This window comes from Pongo pygmaeus, chromosome 7 (assembly GCF_028885625.2).
Source record: "Pongo pygmaeus isolate AG05252 chromosome 7, NHGRI_mPonPyg2-v2.0_pri, whole genome shotgun sequence".
NCBI classification, from domain to species: domain Eukaryota; kingdom Metazoa; phylum Chordata; class Mammalia; order Primates; family Hominidae; genus Pongo; species Pongo pygmaeus.
In genome coordinates, this window is record NC_072380.2 from 146,353,847 (window position 1) to 146,378,923 (window position 25,077).

The following is a 25,077-nucleotide window of genomic DNA, read 5'->3' on the forward strand; positions in this document are numbered from 1 at the left end:
ATGTGGAGCTCCTCTACTACCCAATACATCCAGCAAAGGCCACCCTCGGGCTCCTGCACCCACTGTCCCAGACATCTGCAGTGCACGGTCCTGCTCTTCTCATGGCCACTGCCTTCTCTGCCTGTGGGTCTCAACTTGAGTCCTGCTGTCTCAGAGACCTCCCTGGTGACCCCATTTACGGAAGCCTCCTCTAAGTTTCTATGATAAACCTCATTGGTTCTCTCTTCAAATCGCTTCTATGTGAGCCTACCTTGTTTATTTCTTATCTTCCCCTCCCAGCCAGAATAAAATTCCATGAGAATAAGGATCTGTCTCTCTTTTGCATTTCAATAGCTGTAGTGGGTGAAAATAGTGGCTCCCAAAAAGATATGTTCAAGTGCTAGTCACCGGAATCTGTGAGCATGACATTTGGAAAAGGGGCCTCTGCGGGTGAAATTGTTGAGGATCTCTGCATGAGATCATCCTGGATTAGGGTGGGCCCTAAACCTGATGACAGGCGTCCTCATAAGAAAAGGAGAGGGACATGTGAGACATAAAGGGACACAGGGAGGAAGGCCCTGTGGAAGTGGAGGCAGAGGCTGGACTGTTGCAGCTCTGAGCCCAGGAACACCCAGCACTGCCGGCAGCCGGCAAGAGCCAGGAGCGGGCCTGGGGCAGCTTCCCCCTCAGAGCCTCCAGGAGGAGCCAAGCCTGCCCATAATTTGATTTCAGACTTCTGGCCTCCAGAGGTGCGAGAGGATGCAATTTTGGTGTTTTGAGCCATGAATTGTGCAGAAATTTGTTATGGCAGCCACAGGAAACTAAAGCCGTGCTTCCTGCTCTGACTTAGATATAATAGATCCTCAATAAATAGTGTGGGACAATAATCTGAATCCTACTAACTGCCTGGCAGGGCCCCAGGTGTACACGGGGACTGAGCATTTAACTCTGGGAGCACCTAACTCTCATTACCAGATCCCTACCCTCAGCCCAGACCCCCACTCTCAGCCCACGCCCCCCACTCTCATCCAGATCCCCACTCTCCGCCCAGACACCACTCTCAGTCCACACCCCAACTCTCAGCCCAGACCCCACTCTCAGGCAGCATCTCACCAGCCACCATCGATAGGTGTCGTCCTCCAAGAGCGCGTTCTGGGCGGTCAGCAGCGGCTGCACGGTCTGGTTGAACCTCTCGTCGAACCAGGCTGAGAGCTTGCGCTGCCCGATGCAGTGGGTGCAGGTGCAAGGCCTGTGCTTGATCAGCCTCTTCAGGTTCTCCGAGAGCTCCAGGACCATCTGTTTGGGGAACCAGGTGGCGGCCACCATGGTGTGGGAGTAGTTCAGGAAGAAGGAGGTGAGGAAGATGAAGAGCACGAGGAAGGTGAGCACTTTCAGGGTCCTCTTCCGCAGGGTCACCATCTTCGCAGTCCTGATGGTGGCCTCCCACAATGGGTAGCAGGAACTCCCTCCTAAGAGAGGAGAAAAACGGAAGAAAAATCCCAGAGGTGGAGGCTCAATCAGAAGGGATGGCGGGAATTCCAAGGGAGGACACAAGGGCCGCTAAGCTCGACTTCACTCCCGCTGGGGGATGACCCTCAACTGTGTCCCAGACACCACTGTGTGGTAGACCAAGGCCATTCGTGGCATGTTGGCTTTGCTTGCATATATTTACCTTTTCAGAAGATAAAGTAGCCTATTCTTCTGCAATCTTTAAAGAGCTGATAATGTCTCTTGATCAAGCTTTAACCAGTGATTTCCTTTCCCATCCAAAGAAGATAAGGGGTCATTAATCTCTGTGACAGTCCAGGGTCCCTCAGGAGCGAGGACCTCGAGGGAAGGGTCTTGGTATAGCAGGGAGGGAAGCTGTCTCTGCCGTCCTCCTCCCACTGTGGTTTCTGATGATCCTTAATTAGGGCTTTTTCTTTCCCATGCTGTCACCAGGGGCATGGTGTGTACACAACCAACTTGATGAAGGCACAGAAGGTTGTCTGTCATCTGCAAAGAAAAGGAGGAAGAAAACAGGGTGAGATTCTGTGATCCTGCTATAAAAAACGTTTCTCTCCACATCTCCACCAGGATGTATTTCGTGGTCTTCCTTCTGGTGTCATGCCAACCTGGCAGGTGGCTCTGGATGGTTTATCTACCTTTGTGAGCCTCAGTGCGTGCATACAGTGGATGTTATCATCTCTTTGCAAGGTTATTATGGGATGCAGAAGGTGTCCCTTCCATGTTTCCAACAAGAACTTATCACATTGACACACTCAACAAACATTTGTCAAAGAGCTCATGATGCATGTAGGTACAATATACACAGGAATTGTTAAATGCATGTTATTTGCCTTTCTCTCTACTTCATTCTCTTCCAGATTTTGGATTTCAGCAACAAGCACAACAACAATGGTATGCTTAGAGAGTGGCCCAGGGTTCCTTTTACCTGGGCATTCAAGCTCTGCCAATTGGCCTCAGTTCCATAAAAAGGGGCTTTAGATGGTCCAGGTTCAAGTTCTGATTTCCCAGCTGTGGAGCCTTGGGAAAGTTATTCAACCTTCGTGACCCTCAGTTTCTTCTTCTGCAAAGTGGGATACTAACACCCCTACTTATAGAATGGTTATGAAGATAAGATAAAATGATGTATGCTGGGCTTCTGGTATCTGTTAGGACGTTGCTGAACTTTAATTTTCCTTCTTCAACATGTGAACGAATCAATATTCTCTGATGATCCACTAAGAGCTGAGAGGATGAGATATTCATGCATACGTATCTCTTCAGATAATCCTCAGAATATACTGCCAGCTAGATACTAGTTTCCCTTTTTGTCTTGGAAGAAACTAAGACTCAAAGAGCTTAGATGACTTGCCTAAGGAAAGGAAGGAGCAGGATCTGAGTCCAAATCCACAGTCCTCTGATTCCTTACATCTGGAGGGGTTGGGGGACCAGAAACAGGGGGTTGGGGGGCTCTACCCTGGAGCAGACACCTGTCTTGTTAACTGATCTTCAGATTACTACGGCTGGAGGGATATAGAACAAGGGGGGAGTATTCTTTTGAAGAAGGCAAATGGGTACCTCTCAAATGCCCATCAGAGACCCCTCTGGCTCTCACCGACACCTTGGGATTTCTGTATGGTACAACTGTGGTTACACCTCTGCCCTGGAGCATGGTCTCTTTGGTCTTTGCTTGGAATGCTGAAGAATGGAAGAAATCTGATCGATTCCTCCCCATCCTCAAGGTGTAGATCGTCAATAAGCAGGGTATATTTTTTTCCAGGAAAATTAGAGTTGAAAGGAGATTGATCACCTTTTGGTAGAAAGGGGGGCAGCTCCAAAACCATATTAAATGCACAGCGCCCTTCTGAAGACATCCAGGGCCCAAGATGCATAGGGTACAACCCTCTACAGCTTCCAGAACTAGAAGCCCAATGTATGGAGGACAAGGTCTGAGCTCTGCAGCTCGGTTGGCAATGTCATTTTTATCCGGCCTCTGCTCCAATTTTCACTTTTCATGACAACCTAGATTTTGTTTATAACCTAATGGTGTCCACAGGTATCCCATCCAATTCTCTCCCCACCTGCCCCCATCAAGGAGCAGCTCTGTAATTTAAGTAGGAATAACTTTTGCATCGTCACAGGTAGGCTCACAATTCACTTGACTGGCAGAGGGTTCCCACCTCTTACCCCAGTAATTGATCCAGGGATGGGCATGTGCCTTAATTCATCCAGCCAAGCTTCTGTAGGGAGGGAACAAACTTTCTTTTGCTCTGGCTGGCTTGTTGTTGACATGTGGAACACCCTGCTGGCTATTTTGCTAGCGTGCGTAGAAGAGACTAGAGCTGAACAACCCGAACAAATGGTGCAAAATCCCTGATCCTGCTCAACCTGCAGCCCCATCCTCATCTTGATTTTTCAGTTACATGAGGGAATAAATCCCCTTTATGGGGTAAAGTAGGTTATTTGTTACTTCAAGCAACATGACTGACCCACAGGTCATAGTTGCTCTTACCTCTGTGCCACTGTCCAGAAAACCACCCCACCCTGCTTGGCCGATGGCTCTTACTCATTTTCTAGGGCTCAGCTGGTGCCGACTCCTGGAGGAAGCCCTGCCCTCTCCTGGGGTGAGTTAGGGGCCTCTCCTGGCTCCCCAGGGTCCTGGCTGCACTCTGTCTGTGCTCTTCACAGATATGTCTCCTCCCTGGACTGGGAGCAACGTGAGGATGGAAACCCAGCCTCACTATGGCAGTGACCCTGTCACCTGTGCACACACTCAATGCTCAGTGGAGGCTTGGGTCATGAAGGAACCCAGAAATGAATGAAGGGAAACAAAATGGCCAACAGTCCAGAGGGAGAACTGAGAAAGAAAGCACAGACTCCGAGTCACATTTCCATTCTCAGCAGCCTGTCCCACACTACTCACTGCGTGACCATGAACAAGTCACCTAGCCCTTCTGAACAATCCCTTCAATGGGAAAAGGGGATTGATAACACAAATTCTGCTCATTTCTCGGGGCTGTCAGCCCATCAAGGTTGTCCATTCATCTCATTCATTGACTGCATATTTGCTGGTCCTTGCGTTCTCCAGGCCCTGGACAAGGTGGCTGGAGTGCATCGTAAAAGGATCTAAGGTAGGGGCCTCTCAAGCATCAATACGGCCGCAGACCCCGTGGAACAAAGGAGACCTGTATGGCTGGATCAGACACAGTGTGGAGGAGAGGAGTGGGTGGCGGGTGAGAGGGAATCTGAGCATGCAGCTGGGGTGAGAGCGTGTTGGGCCAGAGAAGCCACAGTCAAGACTAAGTTTTCTCTGGGTGACATGGAAACCTGCTAGTGGGGCTGAGCAGAGGAATGCCATGGTCTTACTACATTTGCCTTTATAATGAGAAGGGCCTAGGACACCCTTGCCCTTAGTGCCTCTGCACCCCTAATGCCAGGGCAGAGATGAGTTCCCTGAAACAGATGACTGTTGAACCGTGTTGATCAAACAAGGCTCTGGATGAGAGGTCAGGTTTCCTACAATGTCCTGCCTCTGCGTGCGAGATATTAATGCTCTAGGCTGCTGCTAGGGGTCGGGTGAGAGGCAGGGCAGAGGGCAAGGTTGTGCTGCACAGGCTGTGGGACTGTGACAGCCTCCTCTCCTCTGGGGCATCCTGCAGCCACAGCTCCAAGGCCAGGGCACTCCCCATAACCATCAGAGGCTTCTGAGCTGGTATCATTTAGCGCTTTCCAAAGCCCTGGATAAAACTGCAATGGAAAAGCAAGAACACTGCTCCACCCCTTCCCTGGCTGCAGGGAAGAAACCAGGACTGCATGTCTTCTCCGTGCTCTAGCAAGTGTGGGGCAGCCTGCAGGCATGGGGGAATGCCAGCCCTGGCTCCCCGAAATGAAATCTGGGCCAAGACGCCACAGACCAAAGATCTCTGCATGCCAAGTGTGCGGTGAGGGAGGCCTGGCCTCCCAGAACAAGGAGAAAGAAGAGAGGGAGCAGGGAAGGATGGGGAAAGAGGGAAGCTGGCTCCCTGTCCTCTGCCAAATGGCAGTCATTTCCCAGCCACATGCTCAATACGAGGAGGCATGAAGCACCTGCACACAACAGAGCTTAGCGGGGTCACCAGCACAAGACTGACAAATGTCAGCACACTTTTGGGGACTAAAAAGTAAGAATTTCCCTAAGGACAGTCCCTAGTGAAGATAAACTCCTCTGGCAATAGGGAGTTGAGGGGCAATGACCAGAGACTGAGAGAACTGTGTGAAACTCCTGGAAACACAAATGAATGAACCGCACGGGGTTTTGAACCTGTAGTAAATACCCGCTGCACGGGATGGTAGTAAATACCCATCACGGCTGGGATGCCCTCCCAGCCCTTCACACAGCCCCTGGCACTATGGCCACCAGAGAAATGCCTGAGCGAACTGTGCAGGCTGTTGGCAAAGTTGACGCTTTCAATACAGAGTGGCCACAACTTCCCCCATGTGATCCCCAAGCCACCGGAAGAGGTGGGTAACCCTTACGCTTGTCTCCCTGAAATGAAAAACTAAAACCCAGAGAAGGCAAGGTCACACAGCAAAATGGTAGCAAAGGTAGACTCCTGCCTTCACCTGTGGCTTTCTATGTAGCTGTGGCTCATCCTTCGACTCCACCAATACCTGCTCTTATCTTCCCTATTTTCCCCATTCCCTTTCTGATAACTTCTTTGGACTTGGTTTACTGTCATCTTTCCAGCCTCTTATGTTGGATAATACCTTGTTTACCCCCACTTCTTGCTGTGCCTACTCTATTCGAATTATGGATTCAGTTCTTCACTTCAGTGGTGTCTTTTAGTTCTGCAATTTCTACCCAATTTTTTGACAGGTTCTACTTTGTGGTGAATGTCTCCACCTTGTCATCTATCTTTGTGCAATTATTCCCCACAGCCATCTTAAAGCCCACATTGGATATCCTGTGATACTTGGATAACGTGGGTCTATTTCTATTGTCTATTTTCTCGGTTGCTCTCTCTTTCTTTGGTTATTTGGTTCTGTCCTTGGCAGGACTGGTTGCTGTTTGTATTGTGTATGACAAAAATGCAGAGGCTCTGGATGAGGCTGTCCTCCTTCAGAGAGGACTGGTTGTCTCCTGATGAGCAGGTACAGAAGTGGCACATTACTTCGTTCTAACTGCAGCTGTGTTTCACTTTTCATGAAGACTGGTCTATTTCTGGTTTACTATTACCCCTGGGGCATAGCCGTTCTCAACAGGTAAACTGAGATGCTTATCAGGGTGACTCTTCCTTATAGGCTCCTATCTCCAATTTCTGTCTCCCCTGTACGATGAGATCACCATAGGCTTAGCTTAAATTTTAGCCTTTCTTTTTTGTTTGTTTGGGTTTTTTTTTGTTGTCATTGTTATTGTTGAGTTTTTGGTTTTGAGATAGAGTCTCACTCTGTCGCCCAGGCTGGAGTGCAGTGGCGTGATCTTGGCTCACTATAACCTCCACCTCCTGGGTTCAAGTGATTCTCCTGCCTCAGCCTCCTAAGTAGCTGGGACTATGGGCACATGCCACCACACCCGGCTAATTTTTGTATTTTTAGTAGAGACGAGGTTTCTCCATGTTGGTCAGGCTGGTCTTGAACTCTCGACCTCAGGTGATCCACCCACCTCGGCCTCCCAAAGTGCTGGGATTATAGGCATGAGCCACCATGCCCAGTCTTTTTAGCTTTTCATCTGCTGTTTTCTGCTTGGTTTCTTAAGACTCTGGACCCATGAAACTTAAGTGCTGGCAAATGCCTTGAAAGGAAAATTTTAAAAGGCACAGAGCACACATTCTTTCCTTTGTGGTTCTTTTTGCTCTAGGTTCTTGGTTCCTTGGGTTTTGGTTGACTTAGCAGTCCTGAACTCACTGACTCCTTCTACCTACCTACCTATTTCTGTTTTGTTTCCCCACCTTGCGAGACTGCCAAACACTCTGAACTGCTGCTCTCTGCTCGTCCTCTGAACCCTCTGCAAAAATCAGCACATACCTTCTGCAGAAAAGGAGCAGGGAATATTGGGTTTATCCCAACTTATTTCCTTTCTCTTGGGGGTCTTCGCACCTCAAGTCCTGGCTGCTTTAGTTGTTCTCTAATGCCTTCAAAGAGCTGGATTTCAAGTTTTTCCAGCTTTTAAAGTTCTCAGTGGGAGAAAAGATCTGGTACAAGCTTCTGCCATTGCCTGAAGTGAAGTTACAGCATCTTTCCTTTGCCTTTCCATGTTCCTGTTCTTGGAGTGGTGGCCTTTATGTGTCAGGGGCTTGGCAAATTCAGAGAAGAGGGTGGGGCCCAGAGAGGCCCCAGAGGTGCCGAAGCAAACCTCCTCACACCAGCCAAGTGCACAGATGGTGGGAGGAAGAGGCAGATCTGCAGGCTGGAAAGTTGCAGCTGCAGCCATGGCAGCCGCCACCTCCCTGCCCCACCCAAGGGGCCCCACTGCATCTGCTTTCACTTTATGTCAGAACATCCTGCTCCCAGGCCAGCTCTGCACAGACAGCGAGGATGACTTCCAATGCAACACATCTGGGGACTTCACATTATTGAAAAACAGATCCTCCCATGTCCTGGCCTTTGGGATCCTGGCCGGCTGGCTTCATGTATGGGCACAGGGTGGGACCAAGTAAGACCTGACCAGTAAATCTTGGATACTTAATGGCCCTCAAACCTTCCAGTAAGAAGAATGACTCCTTTCTGAACTGCTCTCCAGCTCATGCCTGGTCACTGGACGCTTGGAACCCATTTATTCTGGTTTTGTGAAGAATTTCCTAGTGGATCATGGCCAACAGTTGTCTCAACAACAACAACAACAACAACAACAACAACAAAGGCACAGAGAGACCTGCATTCAAATCCTGACTCTTCCCATTCCTGGCTGTGTGTTCATAGGTAAGGCACTTGCCCTCTCTGATCCTCAATTCTTGAATCTACAAAATAGGATTAAAAATGCTTGTTTGACCTCAACAGCTTTACCAAGGGGTGATATGTTCTCTTTCAAAGGGAATAAATGGGGCCAGGCGTGGTGGCTCACGCCTGTAATCCCAGCACTTTGGGAGGCTGAGGTGGGCAGATCACTCGAGGTCAGGAGTTCGAGACCAGCCTGGCCAACATGGTGAAACCCTGTGTCTACCAAAAATACAAAAATTAGCCAGGTGTGGTGGCTGGCGCCTGTAATCCCAGCTACTTAGGAGGCTGAGGCAGGAGTATTGCTTGAACCCGGGAGGTGGAGGTTGCAGTGAGCCGAGATCACACCACTGCACTCCAGCCTGGCCGACAAAGTAAGACTCCGTCTCATAAAAACAAACAAACAAAAATGCTCACACGAAGGGTTGCTGTGGGATAAAAGGCCTTGCAAAAAAGTGAACAGGTCAGTTCCTGCCACAGAGCAGATGATCACAAAGGTGAATTCTGTCTCTCCCCACTAAGCTTCAAGGTCCTCATTTGTAAACAAAAAGGAAAAAGCCCAGCAGAACCCTTGGCCTGTCCTACTAGCAGGGTTATTTAAAAGACCAAATGAAATCAGGCATCAAATCATGGAAACCAGTGGTATTACACAAATGATGATTCTGGCCGAATTCATGATGTGTGTGAATTCCTTGATGTGCTGAACAGCTAAATCTTCATGCTTTCTACTCCTGTGGCCAAGACCTCCCAGGACATGCAGGAAGGAGCTCCTAACACACTGGGGGAAATGTCAGGGTTCCCAGGGGCTCCCAGACCCAGACTCTGCAACAGCCATGCCTTGGGTCAGGAGGCAGCTGGTCCCAGAGGCTTATGTAGAGAGTCAGGCCCACCTGAGTTTGCAACCAGCTTTGACCTTCCCCAGGAAAAGTTCCTCAAAGTTGCTCTGATAGCTCCAATTTTCCACTCTCCAATCAGTCTTTTTTCCCACATGCTTGGAAACGCAGATGCATTGTCTTCTGAAGTATCCAAGATTTACACATCTGCAGGAAAGCCTGGCCACCTCACAACCTCCAACTGCCAGTCTTGAATTGGGGGTCATCTCGTTTTTTGCGTTGTTTTTTATAGTTTGCCAAAACAGTCACAGCTGCCATCCATTTGACCCTTTCAGCAGCCCCATTCACTGGGTGGTGAACAGAATACGGGTATTGGGGGTCAGCCAGATCTGGGTTTGAATCCTGAATTTCCGACCTCCTAGCTGAGAGGTCTTGGGTAGGGACCTCATCTACCTCATCAGGCTCAGGGCCTGCACCAGCAAGATGGGGAAAATCACATCTCTTCAAAGGTTCACATGAGAGTTAAGTGCATAAATGCTTCACATTTAACAGATGCTCAATACACAGGAGTTACCTTCACTGTCAACTTGCAGACAAGGAAACTGAGGCTGAGGGAGGGCAGGCACCTGGATTGAGTTAAAACAACTAGGAGATGGCAGAGCCAACTTGGACCAGGTCTTTTGTATCTTTGGGATCAATGTCTAAACGTTTCTTTCCTCTCTCCTTCCTTCCCTCCTTTCCTACCTACTCTGTGCTCGGCATGGGTCCCCAGGAAGAAGATGCAGTCCCTGGAAGCTGAGTGTGTGGAACTTCCACATGGAACTCTCCCAGTGCAGTCCCTTGTGCCCCTGTGTTATTACAAGGGAGTGTGTCTGACCTCCACTTTAATCCTTCATCTGGAGAATCAGCCTAATAAGAAACCTGGGCCAAGTGAGTCAGAGCCGGAGGCGCCTGGTTGGAAGCCTTGCTGGGCTTTAGCAAGCCCACCCCTGCCCCAGGATTCCTGCCACCTGTCCATCCCCCTGCAGCTAAGGGGTACTCCTGGCCTGATACCTCTGACCCTGGGTGATGAGGCCTTCTCTTTGCTAATGTCCTTAACCCTCCCTGCTCCCTGGGTATCACACCCTGGGAATCGTGATGGGAGACTGTTCAGAAACATTTAAGAACTCAACAAATTTGTAGCTATGATCAATGAATAAGGCTAGAAGCTAGAGTGGTATCTGCAATCCACACAGCTCAAATACCCTATTGAGAGTTGCATCAATCCTGCCTGCATTCGAGGGTTCTCAGGGCACCCTGTTTCTTGCTGCCAGCAGGGGTTGCTATGCTGGCCACTGTGTACAGGAGTGAGGGTTTGTTCCCACCCACTGTGTGCTTCCCGTAACTGCAGGGGCTGGAAGCCTGGGAACTACATTTCCCAGCATCCCTGTCCATAGTGCTCCGGAAATGGTTGAGATCTGACCAGTGATAGTTGGGATGGGCAGGTGGGCGAGGCAAGAGCCTTCCTCCCTCTGGCAGTGGTAGAAGCTGCTGTGTGGCTGCCCCAGAATCTGGACTCCAGAACCTGCCTTCTTCTATCTCCAGGCAGCAGGGCAGCTACAGATTCTGCCCTGACTTCCTGAAGCTTTGTGGTCTGTGGGCCTCAACCTGAACCACTGCAGCCCAAACCCTGGAGGGCCCCCATTCTCACTGTCCTTCCAAGAACTTCATAAGCACGTGGATTCCTGAATCAAATCCTCACGCTTCAAGCTGCTGCCTCACTTCAATCCACAGATGTGGAAGCTGAGCTCAGAAACGGGAAGTCACTTTTCCAAGGATACACGGGAAAAGTGCACCAGGGCTATTCACCAGAAGCCCAACTCCCAAGACACGCTTGACTCCTTAGACAGAACCTGCTGTATTCTACAGGGTGGCTACCCTGGAATAGGTGTTCTTCCCATTCCCAGGGGCAGGATGTTAGGAGGTGTCATGGGCTGCAACTGAAAAGAGAGAGAGGGTGGAGCTTTGGGGAAGAGAGAAGGTCGGGAGTTGGTTTAGTTGCTGCCACAAGGGGTGGGGGGCTGTTTGCGGTGATCCCCAGGAAGTTACATGGGCTGCTGAGCCTCAAGTTCCTCATCCATAAAGCTGGGGTTAAAAACCATCCCTACTTGAGGTGACTGCATACAGCAGTAATGTGTCAACACTGAGGACACCTACCATCACCCTGTTCTAAGCACAATACCGGTGCACATTGGCTGGGCCCACAACAAGCTCCCGATGAAGGTACTGTGTATTATCCCCAGCTTTCAGAGCTGGGACAGAGGCCCACAGTGGTCAAGCCACCTACCCAAGGCCCTCGGCCCGTAGGTGTAAAGTCAGGATTACGGCCGATACAGAATCCCAGTTTCACACCTACTGGTGTAAAGTGGATGATGCCAGGCTGAGGTCGGCCCCTGCCCTGGGCCTCCTTGCTGTCTGAGCTGTGGAAGAGGGACCGGCCTATCCCCGCTCCATGGTGGCAGTGTGAGCACTGAGTGGGCTTTGCGTGTGGCGCAGCTCAGGGCCTGGCAGGGGCGAGCGTGAGCCCTCCCTTGCCTTGTTTTGTTTTCTCCTTCCAGCTCGGCTCCACCCGCTCTGAGTCACCCCTGAAGCTGGCAGCTGTGCTCTCATGGCCGAACCAGGCCTGGACCCACTCAACGCCGCTCTCCTCCCCTGGGTCAGGAAGGATCAGCCGTGAGGGGAGCCAGACCCATTTCCCTCCAGAAAACATCGTCCAAGAGAAACAGGGCCACAGCGAGGTGAGGCCTGAGAGGAGGCCCTGGCCACTGCAAGGTAAACAGGTGATGACAAGCTCCCTGTCAATGGCAGGACTGGGGTGAACATTTCTCTCCATCGATTAAAAAAATCAGTCTCGAATGAAGCCAGCAAGCAACTGTGCTGCCCTGAGGCTCCCTGCGCCTCCCAGGAGAGGAGAGAACACCCATCCCCAACCCCTGGGACAGCAGCCACGGAGCACAGCATGACTTGGGCCACTTCAGGAGCCGAGGCCAGTCAGCTCTCATCTGTAAAATGCAACAATGATCCCAGCCCCTGCTCACCTAGACTCAGCTAATTGAACAAATTAATGAATATTGGTTAGTCCTGAGAGTCACTTTCTTTCTTTTTTCTTTTTTTTTGAGATGGAGTCTCACTCTGTTGCCCAGGCTGGAGTGCAGTGGTGTCATCTCGGCTCGCCATAACTTCTGCCTCCCGGGTTCAAGTGATTCTCCTGCCTCAGCCTCTCGAGTAGCTGGGACTACAGATGCACACCACCGTGCCTGGTTCATTTTTGTATTTTTAGTAGAGACGGGGTTTCACTATGTTGGCCAGGCTGGTCTCGAACTCCTGACCTCGTGATCTGCCCACCTTGGCTTCCCAAAGTGCTGGGATTACAGGCGTGAGCTACCGTGCCGTACAATCATGTTACTAATAATCTTGAATATTTAACACACATTGGAATCAATACTATTGGTTCAATATATATACAGTGCTTAGAACAATTCCTGACTATCACAAAGGACTATTTAACATTAATATTAACATTAGGAGAATGTCACCTACCCGGGATCATCATTCCTCTCAGAAATTCAGAACTGCATGTATGTGTGTGTGGAAAGTGGCTGGTGGGGTTGAAAATGAAGAAGAAATGGCATGTGTGAGTTTCACACCTACTACATGCAGACACTTTACATAGAGCATCTCACTTTGTCTTGGCAACATCTCTGACCTGGACACTGCCAAGCGCCTTTGTGGATTCTCTCTCTTGCTTTCATTCGACAATTACTGGGCACCGGCCATCTAGCAGTTGCTGTCAAGGGCTGAACAAAACAATGGTTAGACAAAGTAGAATGGCTGGGTGCGGTGGCTCATGCCTGTAATCCCAGCACTTTGGGAGGCTGAGGAGGGTGGATAACTTGAGGTAAGGAGTTCGAGACTGGCCCGGCCAACATGGTGAAACCCTAGCTCTAAAAATACAAAAAAATTAGCTGGGCGTGGTGACGGATGCCTGTAGTCCCAGCTACTCAGGAGGCTGAGGCAGGAGAATTGCTTGAACCTGGGAGGCAGAGGTTGCAGTGAGCCGAGATTGCGCCACTGCATTCTAGCCTGGGCAACAGAGCGAGACTCTGTCAGAAAAAAAAAGAAAAAGAGAGAGAGAGAGAGAAAGTAGAATGATCTTCGTCCTTGCTTACTGAAAACAACATCACAGGGCGGGACAGAGGCTGAGATCATTAAGGAATCACACAAAAGACCAGCTGTGATGGTTAGATTTAATGTATCAGCAGGTATGTGGCTTATATCTGTCATCCCAGCTATGTGGAGGCTGAGGCAGGAGGATCACTTGAGCCCAGGAATTCAAGGCTGCAATGAGCTATGATCATACTCCAGCCTGGGGGAGCGAGACTTATCTCTAAGTAAATAAATAAATGTAATGAGTCAGCTTGGCTAGGCCATGATGTCCAGTAGTTTGGTCAGACACTCATCTAGGTGTTTCAGGGAAGGTAGCATGCAGATGTGGTTTAAGCTCTACAATCAGTTAACTTAAGTAAAGGAGATGAATGCAGGTGGGTCTCATCCAATAGGTTGAAGGCCTTAAGGGCAAAAACTGAGGTCCCCTGGAAAAGAAGAAATTCTGCCTCAAGATTGTAACAGAGAAATCAAGTCCTGCCTGAGATTCCAGCCCTCTGGCCTGCCCACCAGGTTTTGAACCTGGCAGCCTCCACAACTGCCTAAACCAGTTCTGAAAGTTGAATCTCTTAATATGCATACACAAATATGGGATAGGCTCTGCTCCTCTGGAAAGCCCTGACTGGCAGCCTTCAGTGCCATAAGCAGAGGGCGTGAGAGGGACTGGCTGGTGTCTGGGGGAAGTGGTAGTGACTGAGGGTCCACAGGGTGAACAGGTGATTGGGCAGGGAGTGTGAGAGCCTCCCAGGCAGGGGAAGCTACAGGTGTGAAGGCCCGTGGGGACAGAAGGTGAGTCCAAGGAACTGAATGAAACAAAGTCAAGTGGATTGGAAGCCTGCAGCGGCACTGGCAGGCAGGGCTGGGCCAGGCGAGGTCTGGTGGCCCACTAAGGTCTGGACAACCTCCTGGAAGCCACAGGAAGCCCTGGAGGAAGGCCAGAGGGAGAGAGGGAAATGGGGACAGGCAGTGACTGCCTTGGTGCCCTCCCTGTGGGACAGCCAACGGCTGATGGCCCCTTGCTCCTGTCAAATGACCCCATCCACACATTAGCTGTGTCCTGGGGGTCTCAGTAAGTCTCTGTCCTCTTGTCCCTTCAGCCCTAGGGTTGGAAACAGTCCCACCATTTCCAGCCCCAGGGACTGCACCACACCTGCTGTTTCCCACACCACACTATGACCTTGTGAATGACCTTTCAACTCAGCCCCCCTCCACTGCCCACTTTGAATGCACCATTTGTGTCCTGTCAGCACCATGACCAGTCCAGGTGACCTCGCAGACCTAACTCCAAGGGGCACAGCTGACAATGTGGTCTAAGCAATGAATGCCCTAGGAGCTGTGCCCCACAGAAAGCCATGCCTCCTCCCCCACCCCGGAGACCCCTCTGAGGTGCTGGCCACCTCAGAGGGTTTGCAAGAAGCGCGTGGGTCAGCTGGATGCCCTGAGCCCTGGCCTCCCCTCCACCTTGGGTAGCTGCTCTCGCTAGAATCTGCCCAAACTCTGCTCCAACTGCTGCTGGGGCACTCACCCATCGGGAGATTTTGTCATCAGGCTCATGACACTGATAGGGTCTTTGGCAGGGATGGCACCAGGGGATCCCTTGCACCACTCAGTCAAGTTCAACACATTCCAGGTCCCACGAGGGGGACACTCCAAGAAGCCTGTCCCCCGAGCTCCCTGATGACAGCATCAGTCCCTCCCATAGAAATGTAGTCAACACCAGTAGAGCCAGAGGGCAAGGTCCCCTTAGCCCGCCCATGGCTGCTCCAATCAGTGCCTGTGGCTTGACCACTGCCCACTCCTGGGCCCCTCTTGGAGTTTGATCTGCTGGGTCCTCTCCTGTTGTTCTCTGACTCCTGCCAGGCTTAAATATCAAAGAATCCTCATGTTTGATAAGCCTGCAGACAAAAGCCCATGGAATATCTCTAACTAGATCTAGTGGCCTCTGGTCCGCCCCTCCTCTCCATCTCACTGCCTCCCCAACTTATCTGTGCATACCTGACCCATCCATAGCTAACACATTTCTTGTGTATGGATGCCTGGCTAAAGTCCCCAGGGGCTCTTCGGGCAGGCATTTGCTCTTTGGGCAGAGAAGGAAGTTGGGCTTTGAGAGACTACGCAGTATTTTAGGGACTAGCTAAAGTGCAGTTCCAGGTCCTATGAGGGAGGTGACACTATCATCCCATTTTACAGAAGGGGATGCTGAGGCCCTCGGGTATCAGTAGCTTACTCCAGGTCACGTGGCTAGGAAGGGGTGAGGGCTGAGTCCTGAGCCTGCTCTTTCATGCTCCACTGCCGTACCTCTCACCCAGGTACCCAAGCATGCCTGCGATGCTTCAAGAACACAGCTGGCGGCATGCATATCTTCACTGCTAGATAGCGAAGCCACACACTAGACCGGCTCCAGGATCTAGCCCAGGGCAGTTCACACATATAAATCTGCTCAGGAGGAACCAGTGCCTTCCAGGACATGATGCCAAGGGCCTTAGTGATCCACAAGTGGCAGGTGAATGACAACCAAAGGGAGAGGGAAGTCTGTGTAAGGCAGGTGGCCATGGAGACAGGGAGCATAGCACTGATGGAGGAGGGCAGAGGGGGAGGGTAAACCAGGCCTGTGCCCAAAAAAGCACATGGTGGTGATGATGGAGACGCTGGTATGTTACAGAAAACAGGGCGCCCTTCAGAGAGGCTGCTGTGGGTGGAGCTGGGTGGTGGAAGTCCTGAGGAACGTGGACTTGGGGACTGAAGGCAAAGGGGAGCCCGGCTGGCTTGTGAGCAGCAGACAGCAGTGATTGCAACTGGCACATCGTGGCTGGACTGGAGAGGGGTGCACAGGACACCCTGTGGGAGTCTAGAGAGTGGCCCAGTCTCCATGAGCGTGACTTGGAAAGTCTGTTTCCTTTGGAGCCTGTTTCCCTGCTCCTTTCTGCATCGACGCCTGCCCATTTCCCCCACAGCCCAGCAGTGCCAGCAGGTTGGCAGAACCATTCGATGTGCTTGCAAATCTTCCTCTTTGCACCTTAGTGCCTCCTGCTTGTTCCTTTGCTGGGGAAGTTGGGGAAAAAAAAAGATTCCACTGAAGCACAAATAGTGGTTCAGAGTAGGCAGTGTGGAGAAGTGCCCCAGAGAAACACGATTAACCAGGATTAGGGTCACATGAGGAGGTGGCGAATATGTTTTCATATTCACAGCCTCACAAAAAGAATTTAAATCCACAAATCTTCTTATGTGTGTGGATTGAGGAGCGCTAAATTTGGAGTCCTAGGCTATCCAAATGACATTAGTAGCGTGTAATGTGGCTGGGAATTCAAGGGGTTGCACTATACGCACACCCAGGCTCACACCTGTCCCAGAAGAAAGGCTTTCCCCCCATTTGGGTGGTGCAGGAGGCTGATAAAGAAGAGACAATTCAGAGCTCCTAATGCCCCTTGCACCTGCCCTCAGGCATCTGTCGCTGGTTCTAAAACCCTCAGCATAAAGGAAGGGCTGGAGGTGTGGCCGCTCTGGAGCCGAGATTCACAGTCTGACATGTAGCTTAAAGAGGCCCCTTTCTCCCTAGTCCTTGACTTCATGGAAATATTTTAATGCTACTGATTTTCAGGGGCATCCAGGAGGCGCCTGAAGGAGCTGAGGGGCAACCTCTAGCAGTGTCCATAATGGGGATTAAGATCACATTATAAACCCAGCTGCTACAATGGCGAGGCATGCAGCACCCAACAGGGTTCTGGGATGGGTGGGAGCGTCAGGCGACAGCAGGCATTTGGCATGAACCATCCCATCCCTAGACACTGAAGGTTGGAGGGGTGTCACGGTGTCCAGTTGGATCACAGGATTAAACTGCTCTGGCCCAGGCTCAGCCCCACCCCCACCCCTGGGCCCCAGAGGAGAGGAAGAGTAGCTCTCATCAGAAAGGGCCCAGCAGTCAGGAAAGGAGGGAGACCTTGCCCTCTTGACAAGGGACTGCCAAGCTGTCCAGTGGGAGGAGCGAGAGTATGGGTGGCCAGAGCAGATGGGCAAGGATCGGCACCACGGGGCCAGGGCGCGCTTAGAACAGCTGAGGCCTGGCAGCCCTGGGGATGGAAGATATGAGGGGACACTGGGCAGCTTGGGCCAGCAGAGGCCCAGCAAGCAGGTGGGAGAGCAGAGGCCAGTTCTGACCAGGAGGCATTCCCAGAGCCTGTCCCTGGGGGACAGGAGGCGTGGACCATAGAGAGAATGAGATACTAGTTGTATGTCTCCCCAAGTACACCCCCAGCTCATGAGTCCTGGAGATGGCTGGGGAAGAAAGCACTGGGTCCTGTCCCTAAAGTGCACCAACTCTGCACCAGGCTCTGAGTCAGCACTTCTCTTAGGTTGCTTGTTTGACCTCAACAGCTTTACCAAGGGGGATATGTTCTCTTTCAAAGTGAAGAAATGGGGCCGGGTGTGGTGGCTCACACCTGTAATCCCAGCACTTTTGGAGGCTGAGGCTGGTGAATCAGTTGAGGTCAGGAGTTTGAGACCAGCCTGGCCAACATGGTGAAACCCTGTCTTTACTGAAAATACAAAAATTATCTGGGCGTAGTGGCATGTGCCTGTAATCCCAGATACTGGGGAGGCTGAGGCATGAGAATTGCTTGAAGCCTGGAGGTGGAGGTTGCAGTGAGCTGAGATCACACCACTGCACTCCAGCCTGGGTGACAGAGCAAAACTCGTTCTCAAAAAAATAAAATAAGATAAAAGGTGATCCAAGCAGCCTGGTTCCAGAGGCCCAGCTCTTCATGCTAAGAATCTACCTTTCGGCCTCAGCTGGACTCTCTGGATGGTGCCCATACCCCACCTCGGGGAGCGTCTATGCGGCAGGGGGAGTTCACCTCCACTCAGCCCTACTCCGCCCACCCTCCCCACAAAGTGATCACGAGTGCTCCTCACCCTCCGTCCAATGAGGAGGCGACTCTGGCAGGAGAGGTAAACTGAGCTACGCCGAATGACTGCTGGGAATGTCCAAACACCCTCATGGCCAGAGGTGCTAGAGACAGCTCTGTCCCAGCTCTGTCTGAGCTGGCCACCAGGTAGGCATCCAACACTGGGAGTGTGCCTCCCATCCCACGCTGCAGTCCCTTCCGGGACCTCCCGGGGGTGGGAGGACTGGACGCCTTGTCCCCAGCTGCCCATTAGAAGGCCTCCCACATAGGGAACACAGCATTTTAAAAACATCTTGTTCTGCTCAACTTTAAAACACACAAGTGTCATTTTATCTCCTCCCACAATGCAGTGACAAGAGGCGGGCCTTGCCAAGGCCGGCTGTACTGCTTGGGTCTTGGAGAGAAACGAAGACTGGAAGGGCAGGAGGTCTAGGGATGGCGATGGCAGAATGTGCCCAGCACTGGCTAGAGACCGCCATCTGAATTCCAGCTCTAATGCTTGGCCAGCTGGCTGAGCATCCTGGGGTGGGTGGAGGGTGCACATGAGTTTGCATGTGGGGGATACTGAGTATAAGCCTCAGCTCCCTTCAGATGTACAGCATGGGGCGGGAGGAAGAAACGTGATCTAAAGAAAAACCACCTTGGCTGGGTGCGGTGGCTCATGCCTGTAATCCCAACATTTTGGGAGGCCCAGGCGAGTGGGCCACGAGGTCAGGAGTTTGAGACCAGCCTGGCCAATATGGTGAAATCATGTCTCTACTAGAAATATAAAAAATGAGTCAGGCTTGGTGGCGTGCGCCTGTAGTCCCAGCTACTTGGGAGGCTAAGGCAGGAGAATCACTTGAACCTGGGAGGTGGAGGTTGCAGTGAGCTGAGATCATGCCACTGCACTCCAGCCTGGGTGACAGAGCAAGACTCCGTATCAGAAAAAAAAAAAAAAAAAAAAGAGAGAGAGGCCACCCTAGCTATTTTCTCTTGCCCTTCTGGGGTTCTGACTCTTTTCACCTTCTTCTCTCTCCTTCTCCCCTAAATGACCAACACCACCCTTTATCCAGGAAGACGCTGGCAGGCAAATTTTGCAAGCATGTCTGAGCGTGTGTGTGTTGTGCACTAGAGCTACATAGCAAACATTAATAGCTTCTCAGTGAAGAAAAGGGATAATCAAAAACCTAGAAGGATAAATTATTAGGAAGAATTTGCTGTTTCTTATTAACGCAGAGAATAAGCACAGGGTCTTCAGATTCAATTTCTATTTACAAGGCCCCACAATATGCCTGGGAAGCAATGTTCTCCCTATTTTACAGGTAAGACATGCAGGCTGACAGAATAAGAGCCTTCTGATACACTGTGCCCTGGAATCTGTTCCAACATTCTCATTCCTATTTGTTGACTGAGGCTCAGCTTCTGAAAGTATTGACTGAGTTATCATTCCCCTTCAAACTCAGAAGAGTTCACTCTGAGCTCAGGCTTTGTGCACAAAAAGCAGTGAGATCTTTCCCACTTTACAACACTCCTGACCCAGGAATCTCATGTCTTCTGCCAGGATCCACGAAACACTAACAGGCTAACTTGTTAGTAGCAGCAGGATAAAAGCAAATCCCAGATCTTGCAGCCTCTCCTGGCCTCTTCCATGCCATTTTCTGCTCTTGCCCCTACCTACCTGAAGCCTCCAGTGGGTTCTCTCCACACCCACAATGCAATCCAAGGCTCTCATCAAGGCCTGTAAGATCCTACATGAACTGGTCCCTGCCTACTCTCTGATTCAATTTTCCATGCCTTTTCCTTGCTCACTCCAGCTCAGCCTCCATGCTGTCCCTCAAGCAGGCCAAGCACAGGACCCATGCACAGGCTATCTGCTCTGCCCAGAATGCTCTTCCCACAGGCAGTAAGGTCATTCCTTTACTCAATTCAGGGTGCTGAGTCAAATGGCAAATCCTTGCAGAAACTGTCCCTGAACCATGATATGTATTGGCCTCTGCATTTTTCCTCTATTCTTTTTTTTTTTTTTTTTTTTTTTTTGAGATGGAGTCTCACTCTGTTGCCCAGGCTGGAGTGCAGTGGTGCGATCTTGGCTCACTGCAACCTTCACCTCCTGGGTTCAAGCAATTTTCCTGCTTCAGCCTCCCGAGCAGCTGGGACTACAGGCGTGTGCCACCAGGCCCAGCTAATTTTTTGTATTTTTAGTAGAGACAGGGTTTCACCATATTAGCCAGGATGGTCATCTCCTGACCTGGTGATCCGCCTGCCTCAGCCTCCCAAAGTGCCGGGATTACAGGCATGAGCCACCGCGCCCAGCCTCCTCTATTCTTTTCCACACACATGACTAACTGGCATTGCATACTTAATACATAGCTGAAATGATTCCCCATGCAACTAAGTTTCTTGAACTCAAGGGCTTTCTTAGTTCCCTACTGTGTTCCCAGAGGAGTGACCCTACACTCTCTTTCACAGTCACCTGGAAAGTAGGCATTATCCCCATCTTATAGAAGAGGAAACTGAGGCTGAGAAGTTCAGCGATTGCAATTCACCCAATTTTGCACTTAATTTCTCACTTAAATTGTTAGACGTAGGATTCAAATCCAGACATGTGCAATGCTAATGCATTGTTTGGAGATGCTTCTCCGTGAGTTTCTTGCATTCTTACACATCTTGCTAGGTAGACAAAGAATGCAAGGCTCTGACTGCTCTGTACCTGGGTTGGGTTTGCAGCAACCAATCCTGAGACATGAGGTAATGTTTCCCTCTGGGACAAAAAGCTGGCTTGCTTGCTGTCTGTCACAAGATGGTGGATCCCCCAAGCTCGGTGTTCCTGTCCTATATCATAACCCATAGCATGTGCGGCATCTATGTGGGCCCTCTGCCTGCCCGCCATGGCACTTAGTGGGTGAAGGGGAGCCGACACAAAAGCTCATGCTGCTTTTGAACTGTGAATAATAAAGTCAAGAACTCTCTGGAGTTTTACCAAATAGAGAAAGTGGTCAGGTTGCGCCTGAACTGCTGTGGAGGGCACACGCTGTGTCTTACTTAGTCTTAGTACTCTTGGTATATGCCCCTGGCCCCAGGCCCTCATAAGCACTTGTTTAATTGACAGACGGACAGATGGATAACCCAGTGGTGCTGAATGATGATGGGCTTGCTGGTCAACCACTGAGCTGCCTGCTCCTTGGAGGGAGGCTACAGGGCTGGGCTCCGAGTCACACAGTGCAGGAGTTTTTTGAGCCTTTCTTACAAGAACGCTTCAGGAGCTTACAGGCCAGAAATCAGACAGAATTGCATTCTGGGTATTATTTTTCCAGCGGAGTAAGATGCAGTTAATGGAAGGCTTAAGAAATACTTCTGAGCTCTGTGGAAAGAGGGACATTCTCCTGCTTCTGGAAATGAGTTTCTGGTTCTGCAGCCACAGGTCTCAGGTCAAGGAGAGGTGAGAATGGGCTGAAGCTCCAGTCTAAATGCGCAAGACAGGATCACCAAGGTACTGCCCCTCCTTCCTAGGACATCTCTTTGCTAAGAGCCAGAGGTCTACAAAATCAAAGGGGAGCTGACAGAAGCCTCGTCCCCATGCCTGGCTACTACCTGCCTTAGAGGCAAAGGTTGTAGCATTTCCAGATCACAGAGGAACACACAGATGACCACACCTTTCTGTTCCATTTTCAGAGTCTCCAGGAGGGGGCGTGACTTGCCCAAGGTTGTACACTGGCTGAGGTGGCACTAAGATGAGACCACAGCACCTGAGGAGGCACCTGGCCCTGCTGTGGAGCCCAGGGTTCTGGTTCCTGGAGCGCCTGGAGCCTTGAAGCAACTTTCCTGGGACGGGGACTGGGGCCTCTTTCAGCCATGATGGGCTCAATCCTGAACGCAGGTGTGCTGATGCTCTGGGATTGTCCAGGCCATGGCACCCAAGGGGGATGGGGCTGTTTTTCCCAAATACCACCCCTCTTCCGAGTTCTTGGCCCCAGGAGCCCTTCTTTTTTATCAACTCACAAATCTATGTGAGCAAAATAAAAACAGAAAACAAAGAGAGAACCTGGGGTCCCTAACTCCTCAGCATGTCTCTTCCAGCACACCCAGCCCCATGAACTGCTCCCTCAGGCTGGTGCCAATACCACCCTGTGATGAAGGAGGGACCTGAGCCCGCACACAGGGCCCTGAGCCTAATGGCTGTGCCAAGACAGAGGTCTGTCAGCCACTGCACCCCTACCTGGGCCCTGTCTGCCTGCTGCACCTCTCTCCCTGAGCTCAGCACAAGGTCAGCAGTGTAGTTGCCAAAACTGTTTCTTCTCCTATTTCTGTGGTTTTTGAATCCGGATTCCTGCCCTGCCTGGAAAGATGGGCCTGATATAGTGGACTGCAGCGTGCTGAGAACTCACAGCCCTAGTTAAAGAAGGCATTTTGAGAACACATGCAAAGCAAGAAGATAAAACCATTGCAAACTTCACCAAAGACAGAAATTGTGCAAAGAGGATTAAGGACTAAGACAAGTAGTTTCCTATTAGAGATACACCTTTCTTCTCTTACATGCAATTTTGTTGGATTTTTCTTTTCTTTTGTTTTTTTTTTTTGTGAGATGGAGTCTCGCTCTTTTGCCCAGGCTGGAGTGCAGGGGCGCAATCTCGGTTCATTGCAACCTCTGTGCCTCCTGGGTTCAAGCAATTCTCCTGCCTCAGCCTCCCGAGTAGCTGGGATTACAGGCGCCCACCACCATGGCTGGCTAATTTTTGTATTTTTAGTAGAGACAGGGTCTCTCCATGTTGGCCAGGCTGGTCTTGAACTCCAGACCTCAGGTGATCCGCCTGCCTTGGCCTCCCAATGTGCTAGGATTACAGGCATGAACCACCATGCCCGGCGGATTTTTCTTGCTACACAACCCCCACCCCACTGCCACACTCCTGCAGACACTTGGAGGTGACTAAGGAAGGGATACTAGAGGTGAGCAGCCACTGTGATGGTAGGGGGTTGTGATAGCAAACACCCAGAGAATCAAACTCAAAGTGCGTGATGTTACACCAAGCAAACTCCCTGCCCCAGGGCCTTTGCACCTGCTGTTCCCTCTACCAAAACTGTTCCTACCCCAGAATCCACATGGCTGGCTCACTCACTGCATTCACGTTTCTGTCCAAATGCCTTCCTTGGAGAAGTCTTCCCTGCTCACCCTAAAATAGCATCGCTGTCTCTGCCACTTGTTCTGTGGCATTCCCCTTCACAGCCTTCATCAGGAACTGGTGCTCGACAGTGGACCGAATGTCTGTCTCTCTGTCTTCCCCCCGCCAGAAGGCAGGCAGTTCATCTGACTCCCTGACTGCTGTGTGCCTGCTGGGAGCAGTGGTAAGCCCTCAATGAGCACATGTGGACTGCAGGGACAGCGAGCTGTGAAACAGCAAAGCGCTCAGCACTCAGGGAGCAAAGATTCATTCTGATTTGTGCCTCCCAAGAGGTGGGGGTGTGGTTGTTTCTGGGCCTCAGTGTCCTCATCTGGAAAATAGGATGATTATAATGAAACTTCCAATGAGCCCTGCCCATGAACAGCCAGGGCTGGTGTCCTGCTAGGGCAGGTGACCTCTGATCTGTGAACCTCGTGTTTGGAGGTTTTTTTTTTTCCTCTAGCTGAGCTCTGCTTGCCCCTGACTGAGCAGACCAACTATCTTCAAAGAAGGGAAGGTAGAACTCAGCCCACAGACTTCCTTTGGCTTTTGCAAAAACAACAAAACCAAAAATACTACAAACCACACCGTGTAACTATGCAACCATCCAGAGTGGTGCTGAGTGAGGATTGAGTCCTGCCTGCTGGGCTCCTCTGTGGCTGAGGCAGAATGTGAGGCACACAGCACACGAAGAGGCACCTGGGCCCTGCTGTGGGGTCCCAGGGGTCTGGTTCCTAGAGATCCTGGGGCCTCGGAGCAACCCTCCTGGGAGAATGGACCCAGGCCCCTGCTGGCCACCGTGGGCTCGATCCTGAACCAGGTGCGCTGAAGCTCCGGGTTTGTCCCGGCCACGGCACCCACTGGGAATGGGGATGTTTTTCTCAAATGCCACCACCCTTCTGAATTTTTGGACCCAGGGGCCCTCTCCTTGCAACCCAGGAATCTGTGTGAGCACCATCAAAACAGAAAACAAAGTCGCAGGTCTCCCCTTTTTAAGGCAAAGAAAGCAAGGCAATTTAGAGCACAGGTTCTGGAGTGAAAGAGAGCTCGGTTCGAATCCCAGCTCTGCCACTTACCGGCTGTGTGACCTCAGTGGAGTCTCTTAACCTCTCTGAACCTCAGTTTCTTCATCTGAAAAATAGAAGAAAATACTCAGGAGACTTAGCATGGGGAGAGGGCGTGAGGATTGGTGAGACAGTTTCTGTCCCTACTTGGCTCAGATACACACAGTAAATGTGAAGTGCTCATGTGAAGCCTCTGAGCCCTTCCAAGCCACTCAGTGTGGGGAGAGAAGAGAGTCACCTAACGAGCACTGGATGGGAGCCAGGGGACCTGTGTGCAGAAGCTTCCTGTCCCAAACTGCAAACAGAAAGCTCTGAAAGCTCTGAACTGCATGATCTCTAACACCACTTCCTGTTGTAAAAATGCTAAATTTGGAGAGCCTGCCCCAAAGAGTTTTAATCAACATGCAAAACACCGAAATGGGGGAAGAATGAGTCAAAGAGGGCCAGGACAAAGGGCTCTTGCTCAAACCCTGAAGGATGAGGATGGGTGGGGTAGACAGAAAGTGAGAGGATGGCACATCCTTTTTCTGGGACCTGCTTTGTGCCCGGCACTGGGTTAAGG

At 51.0% G+C, this 25,077-nt stretch overlaps 1 protein-coding gene across 4 annotated transcripts in view; it reads right to left on the reverse strand.

Annotated features, from left to right (window-relative positions):
* Positions 1–25,077, reverse strand: part of ST3GAL1 (ST3 beta-galactoside alpha-2,3-sialyltransferase 1) — a 116,516-nt gene that overhangs the window by 19,791 nt on the left and 71,648 nt on the right. For 2 of the 4 annotated variants that reach the window (XM_054498153.2, XM_063669096.1), the window contains exons 3-5: positions 24,528–24,582; positions 1,652–1,974; positions 1,093–1,448 (exon numbers count right to left, since the gene is read on the reverse strand). In XM_054498153.2, the coding sequence (XP_054354128.2) occupies positions 1,093–1,398 (306 nt within the window). In that variant the 5' untranslated portion in view covers positions 1,399–1,448; positions 1,652–1,974; positions 24,528–24,582. Of the gene's footprint in view, positions 1–1,092; positions 1,449–1,651; positions 1,975–24,527; positions 24,583–24,679; positions 24,857–25,077 lie in introns of those variants that run through there. The other 2 variants (XM_054498154.2, XM_054498155.2) reach the window with 2 other exon arrangements.